Here is a 15723-nt window from a genome sequence, read left to right on the forward strand (position 1 = left end):
AGTGTTATAGCTAGCTTGTTTTACCAAACAGGTCGTCTGGAGTACTATTACTCAGATTATGACGAGATTTTTGCAAACCTAAAAGTTGTAAATAGCGTGAACAGAGTTAAACCTGCTAAGCAGATGAGGGAATTTTTCCTAGTGACTAGTGAATTAACTTATGAGTACGCTTTTAAGAACAATTTAACATGCAAAATGAGAGCTGAAGAAAAATCTTTTCTTGATTTGGTTGAGGAGAGAAGGGCGATTTACAAGAGAAATGAAATGCTGAAACAAACTAAATCCAAGTTTTGGCAGAAAGAGGATGAAAAGCTCAATGCTAGAAATGAGAACGCTGCAATACACATAGATGAACCTGTTAGTGGAAAATTCTGCATTAGAAGAGATAAAACATTATACGACAACTATTTTGTGGGTGCAAGTCAGTGTGAGGATACTTATCGTATCATTGGGGGATAGGGATTTAATGGTGGCAAAGACCCAATTTTCCCTAGAATTTATTTTGTTTGTGGGAACAAAGCCTACTTCAGTCTCCCAGACCATTGGTATGGGACGTGTTATATTGGTTGTGTGTTTCCAAAGATTGATCATGTAGACAGAAATGCAAAAGGTTCATTTGAAATTGGCAAGCACCTGAACAGATACAAGAGGGAGAGTTTTTCAGAAATCATGGGTGACATATTTGGTGCAATCATTCCTATGGTAGGAATAACCCTGAATGCGATCAAAATCAGAAAAGTTTCCACAATTGTAGATAGATTGTCCACAGACACTGCAACTAGTTTTAATTAGTTGATACTGAGATCATTGCCATGCGCTCGATGGTTATGCAAAACCGTCTTGCCTTAGACATCCTTTTAGCAAAAGGAGGAGTCTGTGGGATTTTACATGTCCAGCATTGTTGTACCTATATCCCAGATAAGAGCCAAAACATAGAGATGATAATCAAAAATATCACAGAATTCCATTCAGAAATTGAACCTTTGGAAGAGGACAATTTTTCAGAACGACTGAGCAAAAGATTTGCAGCAATTGGAAACTGGGTTCAAGAGATTGGCAGTTCAATCATTGGCAAGATACTTTATCCTGTAATAATCATAGTCATAGTGACACTTTTGTTAAAAATTAATTGCATGATTCACAAGCGAAAGAAGTATGTGAGGGAAAAAAGAAGGATTTATAAACGCAGAAAGGAACAGGAGAAGGAGATAGAGTTGGAAGAGTTTCGGAAAGAACAATATGAGAGTTGTAGACAAACTGCCGAGTCTGGAGTTTAGAAAAACCTACACAAAGAGTGTTCAAAACATGATGACGTCAAAAATTAAAATTTGGTAAAATTTTGGGCGTGTGGTGATTTTTATATCACCAGATGAGGGAGTTGATGGAGCGAGTTTCAGAAATAAATTTATTTTGACTCGCGAAGTTAAACTTCCATAATTAATCGTACTAAAGAGTTTATGCATGATATGTACTAAACCAACCTAGAATAAATTGCAAAACATGACACGTGGGTTTAACATTATGCGCTCTATGTTGCACCTGCAAGTTTGTTGAAAAATAATAAATTGACCAGGTCTATTGTTTTTGTCAAATACTAAGTGCGGCTGTTTAATTAATGGCATGTGCCTATTAAATGTGCTTTTGTTTACGTCGTGTCTTTTATGTGGCAAAGGCTCGTGGAGAAATCCTGCTGGCTTGCTTAAAGCTATGTAACAAACTAATGGGTCAACATTAGCAATGGTGGGTGGGTAACAATGTTTTTCATTACTCAAATTAATTAATGTGTTGTGTTTCTTTAAATATTAGTTTTTCAAGTGGGCCTCGGAAAATGGTTGCCTGGCAGTGCTGAAAAGATGACCAGAGTGAAGCCTTCACTCACGTGCAGTGAAAAAAATTCAATTTTGCTACAACAATGGATTAATTAACGGAACTGTTGATGGTCGAGTCGTACGTGTTCTTGGAGAAAGCACCAAGGACAAAAAGCCTGGAAAGTCTGCCAAGAGTAGGAAGTGAACATTGCACTCGGACAAATGTTACACTTTTGAGGAAGCTAGAAGGATGGTAAATCTAAGAACAATAAGGGCTTATGATGTGCCCTGGACTTGGTCAGAAACAAATGACCTAATAGTGGACTGACGTAAAGCAGCCAATAAAAAGCTTGGATTTTGTTAAAGGAATGCTGAATTAGTAAGTTTTAGATAGAGAAAAGGTATAAAACCTGGCCCCTAGGGATGTGGCCTGCTCGCTCGTTCTTGAAACCTGATGGGCGTGAGATGATGCTGGACTTTTGGCGCACGTAAGAAAAGCTGATTCTAATGATTTTCCCTTTCAGGTATAGGGAGTTTAGACAGGGAGATTAGGGAATGAGACTTATTCTTGCTTTAATTCACGCAATCTGATCTGTTTTGAAATGTCAGTCTAATATGCCTTACAGAAAATAATGCTTTTGTTTTGCTAATAAAAAGAAATCCAAATAAAGATGCTCTTTGCTTCGAATAAATAAAATGAATACATTAGATTTTGAAATGACAAGCTGGTCTTGTGTTTCCTTAGTCTAGTTACCATCAGTTGATTCATTGACCTTAGTGACTTAATTAAATGTTTCCATTATTTTCCTATGTTTATGATGAAGATAAACTGCAGTTGTACATAATGTGTAAATAGCTTGTGAATAGGTTCTGATTAATTAGGTCACATGATTCAGTTGCCCAATATCTGTCTCGGTTTCTTATGGGCCTTGTGAGAATTATGATAAATGGTGAGTAACGTGGTGTTGGGTAGTGTTAATGAACAGAATTTCTTTAGGGGCGCTGGATCACTATCAAATGAAATCCCAGGCAGTTTGCCTCCCAAGGACCGAATTGTTTGTTGAATACCTCTACATGGTTCCAGTACCAAATTCAGTGTACTTTCATAAATATGTCAGATTTAACTCTAATGGAGGAGTAGGTAGTAAAGAACATGCAGATATGACTAACCGGATTCCACCAAGAGATTCTGTTGCTGTTCATTTAAACATAGCTCTTATTTTAAGAGGCACCAGTGCCCACTCAGTGGAAAGTGGGGCACTGGTCTTGGTCCTCTTCATTTTTTGAGGGGCGGGAAAAAAATCACAATGCAAATGTATCACATTGGTTACTGACTCTACTCGCTAACCTGGCATGTCCGGAAGTATAATATGTTTCTTGAGCAGCAAATTATGTTGGGCTCCTACATTATGACATCTCTACTTCATGTTTTTTGAAAAACGTATAAAGGTCTGGGAGGGTTTCTCAGGCTGGCAGCATGCAGTGGAGCAGAGGATAATATTCTATAGATGTGCTCAGTCACAAACTGTGCCAATCATGTAACTATAAATATTTATTTTCTCAGCTGTGTGTTGATGACGACTATTGAGTTTACTGGAGGCAGTGGGAGTTTCAGCAGCTCAGCAGCATGTACCCACATAGTCCCTGGGAACATACTTCTACCCCCACTCACTATGCCACTCCCCTCTACGCCACTCTACTTTGTGCCTGACTACACCACACCCCTCTACACCACTCCACTCATCTTTAGCCAAATTGGCATACACCATGGCTAAAACACATTGACAAAGGCAATAGCTCTCTCGTAGGCGAGACATATTTGCTTTGCCTAGGCTTATTTTATTGAGTAATGCCGCATTTTTTTTTTCTTAACATTTCTACTCATAATTGGACTGCACATATATTCCAACCGGTCTTCCTACATATACAAAACAGGAGCAGGCAAAATAGGCAGAAAATGTGCAGCAGCAAGAGGTTGTTTTGCTTCCAGGACGATGACTGTTCTGGTAGCTGAATATATGGGTCGGATTCAGCAGCTTTAAAGGGCAGAAGTGTTATGCCCTGCATAGTTATTCTATGTTCCACACTTCACCCTTTCTTCCTGCTGCTCAGCCAATGTGCAGGTTTACTGTAGAATGTTGGGAATGCAGTGATGCATGGAATGTTGGGTGTCTGTGTGAGTGAGGAATGACAGAGAGAGAGAGAGACAGAGCGAGAGAGCGAGAGAGCGAGAGAGCGAGAGAGCGAGAGGCTGAGCAGCAGGCAGGCTGCTCCTGGTGCGGTTTGCTATTACAAGGGGGTTCCTTCTACCTGGAACTAATGGTTTGACTACTGGCTCATCTACATATACTTCACCTGTTACCTAGACTACCTGTCTGTTGTACTTACCAACCATCTGGATGTACTTGAACCGACTACAGATTAAAGGTACATGTTAAATCTACTTGGCTACCAGTGTCTACTTCTGTCACAGGACACAACAAGAAGCTTCTCAGCAAAGGGTTCTGTATGCTGCAGCAAGAAGGGATCATCCCGATTCTGACTAAGTAACTGCCACTGCATGTCCAAGTATGACAACTCCATGGCACGGGTGCCAATGGCAAACATCCCCAGGATGCCAAGACTTAATGACAAAAACATAAAACTCAACGGCAAAGAATAGTCAATGCTGGTAACAGTAGGAGAGTGTTAGTGGTAAGACTAGGTTGCAACAAGGGAATGTGAGGAGCATGACTGTTCCACTGCCCTGTTAGAACAGATTAACTCTGAAGGTGCTCAGCCCTACTTCCTGCTTCACTGTAAGGCACACTGCGCACTTGTCCCTTTGTATTCTATAGGACATCTCCAGACAAATTTTAATTACGCTATGGAGTGAGAATCCGAAAAGCAAATGATGAAAACATCATGCTCGCTATTCGAGAAGTAGTTCCCTTCACAAGAAGAGCACCTATCAAAAGCACCAGTAAGACACCTAGGATAATCATTAGGTAAAAACTTAAATGCAAAAGAAAGGCAAAATGGGCACGATCTTCACACAAAACAAAAACAAACGGTAGCCCTACAAAACTGTAGCCGAAAGACTGAAGTGAATAATGATAAAAAATCTTTCAGAATCGCCTTTAGAAATGCTGATGTGTTCGATGATCAGTCTTAATGGCCCTTTAGAACATAATGAGAAAGTGCAGATTCTGGAACGCATAAAGATTGATTTGCACTCAGTTTATAGCCTATGCTAGAAGCTACAATTTCCCTTCTGTTTTTCAATTAAAAAAAACCAGGTTAGAACAGAAGAGAGGTCAGTCTAATGTCCCCTACTATGGACCAGTATGTTTAATTGGTTACATGTAGTTAAACAAAAATAGGACAGAAATGGAGCCTCTTTTTGGTGTTTCTTTTAGCCTGAATGGATTATCGAGATTACAAATGTTATTTTAAAAAGTCTTGGGGGTTTTAACCGAGTCTGGAGATTTTTACTATTGTTTATCAACAATGGGGAGAATCGCATTGCTCCAAGTGTCACTCAAGAATTTGTTCCACGTAAGTGTGAGAAAGCCTGGCAGTACAAGACAATTGAGGCTGGTGTTGGCAAATAAAATAAAAAAGAAACAAAAAAAATGGAACTGCAACAATAATCGCAAATCTAAAATGGGCCCCAATTGTATAGAGAAAAGCTAGTTTTCCTGGTACTTAGACTGATGAGGTTCATAACAAAGACACATTCTAAAAGAAGAGCCAATAATCAAAACAATTCACTCACCATCGTAATAGAAATTAACATCTTCTGGAAGTGGCTCATATGGAGGTGCAAAAAATGGACCTTTGTGCTCCAGAAATTTCCATTTCACACCATCTTCATAATTTTCTTCTTCCCACCTGGTAGTGAAATTAAATTTCACTTTAGTGTGTTTAGCATTTCTCTTAACAGCAGGGATGTTTAATAAAAAAAAATACATAACTTAAGTTTCCTACCTGTGAAATATTTTCAATATTTTGTAGAAATTACATCTTCCTATAAAATACACATTTTGGCTAATTTGAGGCCTAGTATCACTCGGACGTCCTTCCCTCCAGTTCACTAGTCCCAAAAGTGACAGTGCTAGTCGTAAAACTAGGTTGCAACAAGGGAAGGGATTGGGTTAATATCTCTAATTTGCCACCACTGGACAACAGGGATGCTAAAAAGAAATAAATAAAGTTTGGGATCTGCCCGCCCAGGCATTGGGCCATGCCTCTATCCTATAACCAGTCCAGTAGTATTTCTGCCTCAATCACCCTAAGGCCAGACTGGGAAGGACGCTTATCATGTAATCTACACCCTTCCACCTCCGTGGGGAGAGAGGAGTGCGAAGAAAGCCCTGCAGATACAAGGGAATATTATAAGCGCACTGTTGAGTCAAAACATCAGATTCCGACATTGTAACGACTGATTCACAGCTCCTTTTTGTAAACTCTTCTAATACTGCAGTTAAAAAGTTCTCACCTGCCTTATTAAATACCGAGCCAAGTTTAACATAATTACTCATGGTTTCTCCACAAGCAACTCTATGCAGTGAGTGAAGGTAGATATGCTGTATGTGTGTGTGGGGGAACATCAAAGAGATTCATTATTTCCATTTGTTTTTTCGACAATATAAGTCATAAAAGCATACAATAAATACAGAGATAGTCATGCAATAAAAAGCTGTATAAATAAGTAACAAAAGGAAAATGTTACTTACCAGTATGCATCAGTTCTTGGCATGTAGAGCTGCAGATCCACAGACTATGCATAGATCGCCATCTGGGGATGGGCCCGGATGTTTGCACTTGTTTTTGTCTTGTAAAAGTCTTTGGAAGTCATAGTAGTGAATAGTGAGTGCTGGTAGCTCACTAACTCTTCTAAGGGAAGTAATGGCCACATGGAAAGCAACTTTCCATGTAAGAAATTGTAATTCACATTTATGCTGCAGTTCGAATGGAGGGCACATTAGTCTTGTGAGAACAATGTTCAAATTCCATTCCGGTGAGGGTGGTACCCTGGGAGGAATTATTCTTTTGAGACCTTCCATAAAAGCTTTGATGGCAGGTACTCTGAATAGTGATAAGTGCTGCCTATTTTGTAAGTAGGCTGCTATGGCAGCTAGGTGTAACGTAATTGATGTGTATGCTAGATTAGACCTTTGAAGGTGTAATAGATAACATATGATAACACATAGACACATCTAGTTGATTGATATTGTGTTGTTACAGTATGTTACGAATCTTTTCCACTTGGCTGCATAGCATGCTGTAGTGGCGGGGCATCTAGCCTCTCTGATAACGTTCATACAGTCAGGGGGAAAGTCAAGGTAACCAAACTCTAAGACCTCAGGAGCCAGATCGCTAGGTTGAGCTGTGCTGGGTCTGGGTATCTGATCCCTCCACGGTTCTGGGTTAAGAGGCGTGGGGAGAGATGTAGTTTTTGGTGTGGGACTACAGATAGTTCCAGTAATGTGGTGTACCACCATTGTCTTGGAGCAACATGGATGAGATTCAGTGAGTGTTGCTGCAGTTTGCGCACCACCAGTGGAATGAGTGGGAGAGGCGGAAAAGCATACGCAAATCTGCCTGACCAATTCATCCATTATCGCATTGCCTTTGGGCGGTGGGTGTGGATATCTGGCGGCGAAGCTTGGGCATTTGGCGTTTTCGTGTGTAGCGAAGAGATCTACCTCTGGTTGTCCCCACATGTGGAAAAACTGTTGAAGAACTTGCGGATGAAGTTTCAATTCGTGAATCTGTTGAGTTTGACTACTTAACAGATCTGCTATCTTGTTCTTGACTCCTGAAACGTGTTGGTCTAGGAGAAAAATGTTCTGGGGAATAGCCCTTCTCAATATGTTTTGTGCTAGTTGGGAAAGTTGTAGGGAGTGTGTCCCGCCTTGTTTCTGTATGTAGTACGTTGCTGTCATATTGTCGGTACGGACTAGGACAGCTATGCCTGATATTTGTTTCTGGAAAGCATTTAGGGCCAGGAATATGGCTAGTAACTCCAGGTGGTTGATGTGGAGTAACTTTTGTTGAGGAATCCACCTGCAATGCATGATGTGTTGCAATAGAGGAGTTCCCAGCCGGAGAGCGATGTTTCCGCTGTCAAAACAATCTGTGGCACTGGCTCTATGATTGGTCGCCCTTTGGAAAGATTTTTGGTGTTCCACCACTGCAGAGAGTGAGGAGTGCGACAGTCTACCAAAACTAAACATGTTAGCTGACCTTGAGCCATTGTCGTGCTAGGTACTCTTGGAGAGGACTCATCTGGAGTCTTGCATGAGGCACTATGAATATGCAAGAGGCCATCCTCCCGATGAGCTGCATGAACACTCGAGCTGGAAGAGTGTTGAAGCGGAAATTTGGTTATGATGGTTTTCATGCTTGCTATCCTGGCCTGACTGGGATAAGCAAGTGCTTTTGAGGTGTTTATTGTGGCACCCAGATATTGCTGTATGTGGGACAGTTGTAGATGAGACTTTGCATGGTTTACTGAAAACCCCAAGTCGTTTAGTAGTTGAATAGTGGCGTGGGTGTGATGTACACACTGACTGTATGAGCTGGCTTTTATTAGCCAGTCATCCAGATGTGGGAAGACGTGAATGTGTTGTCTTCTGAGATAACCCGCCAGGCACTTGGTGAATACCCGGGGTGCTGTGGTGACTCCGAAAGGGAGTGCTTTGAATTGGTAGTGTTAACCGTCCACTACAAACCTGAGATATTTCCTTGGAGATGTGTGAATGGGAACATGAAAGTATGCGTCCTTGAGATATATAGTGGTAAGGAAGTCGCCTTGTGAAAGATGAAGAAGAACCTGCTGAAGTGTGACCATGTGGAAATGGTCTGAGTGTATGTACAGGTTTAGTGGTCTGAGGTCTAGATTAGGTCTCAGAGAGCCGTCCTTTTTTGGTATGAGAAAATACAGAGAGTAAACTCCTGTGTTTTGTTGGTGCAAGGGAACTGGTTCTATTGCACTCTTTTGTAGGAGGGAGATGACTTCCTGCTTCAGCAGTGATAAATGTTCCAACGGCATTGGACACGGTTTGGGTGGTATGTTTGGGGGAGTAGAAGTAAGTTCCAGACAGTAACCTGATTGAACGATTTGTCTCACCCACCTGTCTGTGGTAATGTTGTTCCAGACAGGAAGGAACTGTTGTATTCTTCCCCCGACCGAGGTGGAATGGTCCAGGGGGAGCGGAGGGAAGTCATTGGGTAGGGGATGAGGCAGATCGGGTATTGTTGGTCTTGCCTCTACCTTTGTCATTGTTGCCTCTGTAGCCTCCTCTCGGGTAACCTCTGGTGAATGTAGACTAGGTGGGAGCCTTGTAAGAGGTGGAGGGGTTGTCAGAGGAATAGCCTCTGGAGGTACCCTTGTAGCAGGAGCGACGAAAAGAACGTCTGGGAGCTTGCGATTGCAAGGCTCCCTTTAATTTAGCTGTGTTTGTTTTAATTTTTTCAAGTGATGAATCTACATTAGGTCCAAATAAGTGTTCCTGATCGAATGGCTGGTTTAACATGGAAGTTTGTACTTCAGGTTTAAAACCTGAAATGCGTAGACAAGCATGTCTACGTAGAAGGACACTTGTGTTGATGGCTCTAGAGGTGGTATCTGCTACGTCCAGAACACACCGAATAGAGTTGTTAGTGATGAATTTTCCCTCCTGTATGAGGCAATTGGCCCGGTTTTAATATTTGTCTGGGAGGTGCTGTAATAGGGTCTCTAGCTCATTGTAATGTGCCCTATCGTACCTGGCTAACGGAGCTTGAGTGTTGGAGATACACAATATGTTAGCTGCTTGTGACGCTGTTCTTTTGCCAGAGGCGTCCAAGAGTTTAGACTCTTTATCGGGGGTGGAGCATCCCCTGATGTCTGAGATTTGGCTTTTTTCCTAGCATTGGAGACTACCAGGGAATCGAAGGATCCGGGGCCCTTAATGTAGGCTGGGTCTGCAGGGACGGCTTTGTACTTTTTCTCGAACCTGGGGTTAATAACTCTAGCCCTCACAGGATCTTTAAAAACTTCAGGTGCATGCTTGATGACCCCTTTTAGCATAGGCAAAATAAAGGTGGACCTTTGGGAGGTATCAAAAGTGTCCTTTAGGAAATCCTCTTCCACATGAGCTGTATGTAAGTTAACCCCATTGTATTGGGCAGCTCTGTAGAGTAGCTGATTAAATCCAGTTGTGTCTTCTGAAGGGGAAGACCTAGAGGGGGTAGACGTCCTCCTGTGGCACATTAGGGACATCTGGTGTGTTGTAATCGTCCCATGGATCAGGGGAAGAAGGTGGACTAGGGTCCCCTAGTTGCTGCTCATCTGCAACCACCGTGTCATTGGAGCTATCATCATCGTCCGTTGGTGGAGGGGATGGTGTAGGAGAATGGTGAGGTGGGGGAGGTGGAGGAAAAGGTGGTGGGGGAGGTGGAGGAAAAGGTGGTGGGGGAGGTGGAGGAAAAGGTGGTGGGGGAGGTGGAGGAAAAGGTGGAGGAGGAGTTGGAGTAGGGGATGGAGAAGGGATCATGAGGGGAGATGTGGCAATGTCACACTTTTTAGGAGGTGGAGTAGGTGCAGGCATATCCAATGGTCTCTTCTTTGAACTTAGAATGAGCTGACCAAATTTAGGGTCTTTTATAAGAGTCTTTTTTTTAGGATCTGGTGTAAAAAGCTCTTCTGATGGAGGCTGGACTTTCGGCACCTACTTTTTCGGTTCGGGAGCCTTAGGCTGCACCAACTCCGGAACGGTTTCGTGGTCTTTTGGCTTGGAATGGTGATGTTTTCTCGTCTCTGTGATTGTCTGTGGAACCAGTTTTTTCGGTTCCGAAGCTTTTTTCGAATTCGAAGGGTGTGATTCCAAACTTTTAGGGAGTGGCTTTTTGCTCGGCTCCGAGTGTTTTTTCGGAGTCGAAGGGTTGGTGCTTGTTGTTTTCGATGCAGAGTGCTTGGATGTGAAGGCAGCGATCAGCACGGAGGAGGAGGGTGGTTTCTTTTTGGGTGCTGGTGACCGTGGTTCTGTACCGATGGCAGACTGACTCAAGCCTCAGTGGCCTGAAGGCTTGATAGGCTTCTATGCCGGGCCCGAGGGCGGGGCATGGGAAGCAGTCTCTCGGTGTGCACCTGGGCCTGAAGGTGAAGGTGTGACCAAAGCCTTTTTCAATGGTGTATGGAGGGGGTCAGGGTCGACATCTTTACTTAAGACATGCTGCGCAAGAGTGAGGTCTTCGATGTCTGAGTCAACTTCGGAGGAGTTCGATGAGGTGTTCTTCGACCCGCTCCTGTATTGGTACGTCGACGACCTCTTGGAATATGTCGTCGGGAATGGATGTCGATGAGCGAGCCATTGTACTTCGAGCTAGACGATCCCGAATGGTCTTTTTGGAGCAGAAAGAGGCACAAGCTGCACAGTCTCTGGCCTCGTGCTCCGGTGAAAGGCAGAGATTACACACCTCATGCAGATCAGTGTGGGGAAACTTCGACCCACATTGAGGACACTTCTTGAATGGAGTCCATTCCATGAGCCAGATGCCAAGGCCCAGGTAGGCTCGAAGGCCCTCGTCAACGATCGGAATCGATGACTTCGACGTTGGAGAGATGCGCGTCGACTGGGGTTTGCGATCGAAAACAATACCGTAGAAAGAGGGAAGGATTGTGCATCAAAAGTGGAATCGATAACGGTTCCAAACTGGAGCGCAAGAAACACATCTGAGCCCGGTGGCGGGAAAAAAACAATCTGAAGAGGGAGCCGATGCCCATGCGCACTATCATCCGAAGGAGGAGTCGCCCATCTTGTGACTTCCAAAGACTTTTACAAGACAAAAACAGGTGCAAACATCAGGCCCAACACCAGATGGCGATCTATACATAGTGTATGATCTGCAGCTCATATGCCTCGAACAATTAGTTTGAGAAGAATAAATAAAAACCACAACATCAGAAAAGCCAGATTAAAAGAATTGAATGGCAATTTTTCAAACACGTACACAAAGAGCAAACAAAGCAAAATTTAAAAGTATCCTCTCTACACACCCATTGTGCGTTCAAACATGGCACAATAGAGCACAAAAACAAGGGCTGCAAAGTAATATACAAGTAGTGTACCTGAACAACAATAGCTTTTCCTTGTGAATTCCAATAACATTCATATAGCAATAAAATAAAAAATGGCTAATATTCCACATAAAAATTGATGGTAACAGATCTATGCGAGGAGGCAAAATATTTGCCCTTACAGACTCAGGGATAATATTTGGGTTATGCAGTAATAACCAGAGTCTTTGCATGAATAACCAACATTTTGCCCAAGAACTTAGCAACAGCACATGAATATACCAGGTTCCGATAGGATTTGAAAATTCTAAGGGCTGCTTGACTACTGCATGTCCCTATCAGCCTGCCTGTGGATTTGATCCATGTGTGACTAATACCAGTATATCTGGAGCAGGGAAATAGAACGTGTCCAACAGATTCAGGAACAGTATTACATATAGAGCACAATACATCTTCGTCTGGGGCCTGTCTAGCAGAAAACATCTCATGAGGCAGTGTGCTTATCCTAAAATGCAAGTATAATTTCCTATCAAAGATGATAAAATTGCATCCCAATAGGATTCCAAATAAAATGTAGATTTAAAATCATAAAAGCTTCCAATCGAAGGATGACCAATGCTTGCTCTAATTGCATTTTCGACAGAAATGTTCTTTCAACAGCCCCATGTCAATGGTGGGCTAAAAAGCGAGTTATCCCAAAAATCCCAAGACCGATGGCTGACAACAGTTTTTAGGTCTCGCCTGAGCCAATGCGCTTGCGCATTGCTCCGGCGAGATTATAGTGAGCGGAAAAGAACAGTCTACCAAAAAGGCTGCAGATCACATACAGTTCATGTGATCTATGCGCGTGCACACATAATGCCAGCCACATAACAACCACCATTTGTCTGTGCCTCGGCATCACACTTCAAAGGCTGCCGCTCCCCCATCCACCCCCGCCACAGCAATGCAGAGAGCTAGTTTCTGGACGAAAGTGAAAGCCTACCGTGCTTGTCTACAGTAGCCTTGCTCCTCAAATGCTTTTGCTGTGTTGCCATCTCTCTAGGGACACTCAGCTTGAAAACACTCGACTTGCTAGCTGCAATGCTACATCTGCTATGCTTTGCCTTTAGGCACGTTATTCCTTGCAGACTTTGCGGACTCTGCCCCTCCTGATTCTGAAACTAACCAACGCAGTCACCATGCAGTCTCTTCTCTCTCTCTTATGATGTCTGCCCAGCCACAATTTACTTCGGACCCTAACCCTCAAACCTCCTCCCCCACCCTCAACCTCACCCTCACTCACCCTCACAACCCTCTCACCCTTACTCACCCTCTCACACCCCCACACACCACATCACTCAGGGACACCACCACATCACTCAGGGGCACCACCACATCACTCAGGGGCACCACCACATCACTCAGGGGCACCACCACATCACTCAGGGGCACCACCACATCACTCAGGGGCACCACCACATCACTCAGGGGCACCTCCACATCATTCAGGGACACCTCCACATCATTCAGGGACACCTCCACATCACTCGGGGACACCACCACATCACTCGGGGACACCACCACATCACTCGGGGGCACCACCACATCACTCGGGGGCACCACCACATCACTCGGGGGCACCACCACATCACTCGGGGGCACCACCACATCACTCGGGGGCACCACCACATCACTCGGGGGCACCACCACATCACTCGGGGGCACCACCACATCACTCGGGGGCACCACCACATCACTCGGGGGCACCACCACATCACTCGGGGGCACCACCACATCACTCGGGGGCACCACCACATCACTCGGGGGCACCACCACATCACTCGGGGGCGCCACCACATCACTCGGGGGCGCCACCACATCACTCGGGGCGCCACCACATCACTCGGGGGCGACACCACATCAGTCGGGGACACCACCACATCAGTCGGGGACACCACCACATCAGTCGGGGACACCACCACATCAGTCGGGGACACCACCACATCAGTCGGGGACACCACCACATCACTCGGGGACACCACCACATCACTTTAATACACCACCACATCACTCTAATACACCACCACATCACTCTAATACACCACCACATCACTAATACACCACCACATAACTCTAACACACCACCACATCAATCAGCCCAACCGCATCATCACTCAGCACCACAACAGCACTGTCCTTGCTTGCTACCAAAAAGCATTGCCATAGCCAATAGGACTCGCATTAGGAAAGTGTAAGCTATTGGCTTTGTGAATAATAATGTTATTAATTTATATATTTTCAAAGCCAACACATATTAAAAAATAAAATGTCATTTACAATACCAATAGCTCACACTTTCCTAATGCAAGACCTATTGCATTGCAAATGCTTGTTGAACCTGCCTTAGCCAAGGTATTTTGTGCAATCTATCAGCCTCAATCACATCCCTTAATGCTATCAAGGCCATATCAGATGTTGCATATCATTCAATCTGGTGACATCCCTAGTGATTATTGGCAACTGTTCAGTTCTTCCTCTGGAGCATTAAGTTCATGGAGAAGCTCAGGGGGTCGTGATCACTCTCAATCCTGTAAATAAAGGACAAGTCAAAGATGACAAAAGACGGAGGTCTAGATGGATATAATCAATGCAACTAGAGTGGATTGAATTGTTTTATGTGTCAGCACCGTTCCTGTCAGAGAGAGCACTGCCATTCATGGCTCCAAGGCCAAAATCTAGCGTAAAAGCTTTCAACTGTACAGCAGCCTCTGTCCACCTTGAGATTGGAGGAAGGTCATGTTGCGGTATTCCCCAGATCTCATCCTCATTGCTTACACCAATAAAGTTGTCATTGTCTAGGGGCTCAAAGGGGGTGTTAAAGTAGCCCCCATCTATTAAGCCCGAATTAGAATGGCATGCCAGCAAAAAATTGCTGTGATGGTGTGTGTCCTTAGGCCTCACGGAACCCCTGTAAATGTAAATGTGTGTATACTTGTGAAGCGCACTGCCGCCCCATCTCGGGGCATCCTGGCGCTGTATACTGCTGTGGAACCCTTCCTGGCTTTCCCTGTGAGATGCCCCATCCTGGGCACCCCCAAGGTGAAGCCAGGTATCCTAGCGCTGTTGGGGCTGTTGTGGAGATTAAGCAAGCTATTGCCCAGAGTTGCAAAGTGGGACCCATGATTAGAGTAGGCACCGAGGCGAGAATTATCGAGTCCGTGGACATTGAGCCCAAGACCCAGCGGCGTCGGGAATTGAACCCTGGTCCCCGGCCTGACCTCTGCTTCAGGGTCTGCCGCTTCTAACCAGTGAGCCACTCGTCTCCACTTCTCCCCTCTAGCATATATCTTAAATATATCAATGTCAATTAACCCATCTCTTAAATAGATGGGATGTCTGGGGAATTAATACCAAGCAGTTGAAATTTACAGCCCAGGTCCATTCTTACCGATATGGTAAGACCCCCTGACGGCATGTCAACTGGTCCACAGGTGGCAGGTACAAAATAGTTTAAATATCCAGATTTAAAAACGGGTTTCAAACTCCAGGTTTCTTGGAACAAACAAATGTCATACGACTCAATAAAGAAGTTTCAATCGGACAGGATGGTTTTAGATTGAAGACCAGCAACGTTCAAAGATAAAAAGTTATTAACAGACTTAGTAGATAGAACTTGGCTAGCTGTCTACGAAGTAGTTACATCAGTCAGCGATACTAATAGGTAACGGATAGTCTCTTAAAGGTGGTCTGTCTAAAGCTTGACTAGATGTAGATATATGAGGGTCAAAAACACTCGTAGAGGAGGAATAACACCTTTGAGAATGGTCTATGTGGCACTAAGGGAAATTTGATTAAACAGCTGTCCGTGTTAAAGCTGCTGGAGAC

The 15723-nt window shown here is 44.1% G+C and overlaps 1 protein-coding gene across 2 annotated transcripts in view; it reads right to left on the reverse strand.

The window, feature by feature from the left end:
* The window catches only part of TOP1MT (DNA topoisomerase I mitochondrial), a 1598136-nt gene that overhangs the window by 873161 nt on the left and 709252 nt on the right, over window positions 1-15723 (reverse strand). For both annotated transcript variants that reach the window (XM_086966300.1, XM_086966301.1), the window contains one exon: window positions 5566-5681. In XM_086966300.1, the coding sequence (XP_086822426.1) occupies window positions 5566-5681 (116 nt within the window). The remainder of the gene's footprint in view (window positions 1-5565; window positions 5682-15723) is intronic.

Source organism: Lissotriton vulgaris, chromosome 4_1 (genome assembly GCF_964263255.1).
Source record: "Lissotriton vulgaris chromosome 4_1, aLisVul1.2, whole genome shotgun sequence".
Taxonomy (NCBI): Eukaryota; Metazoa; Chordata; class Amphibia; order Caudata; family Salamandridae; genus Lissotriton; species Lissotriton vulgaris.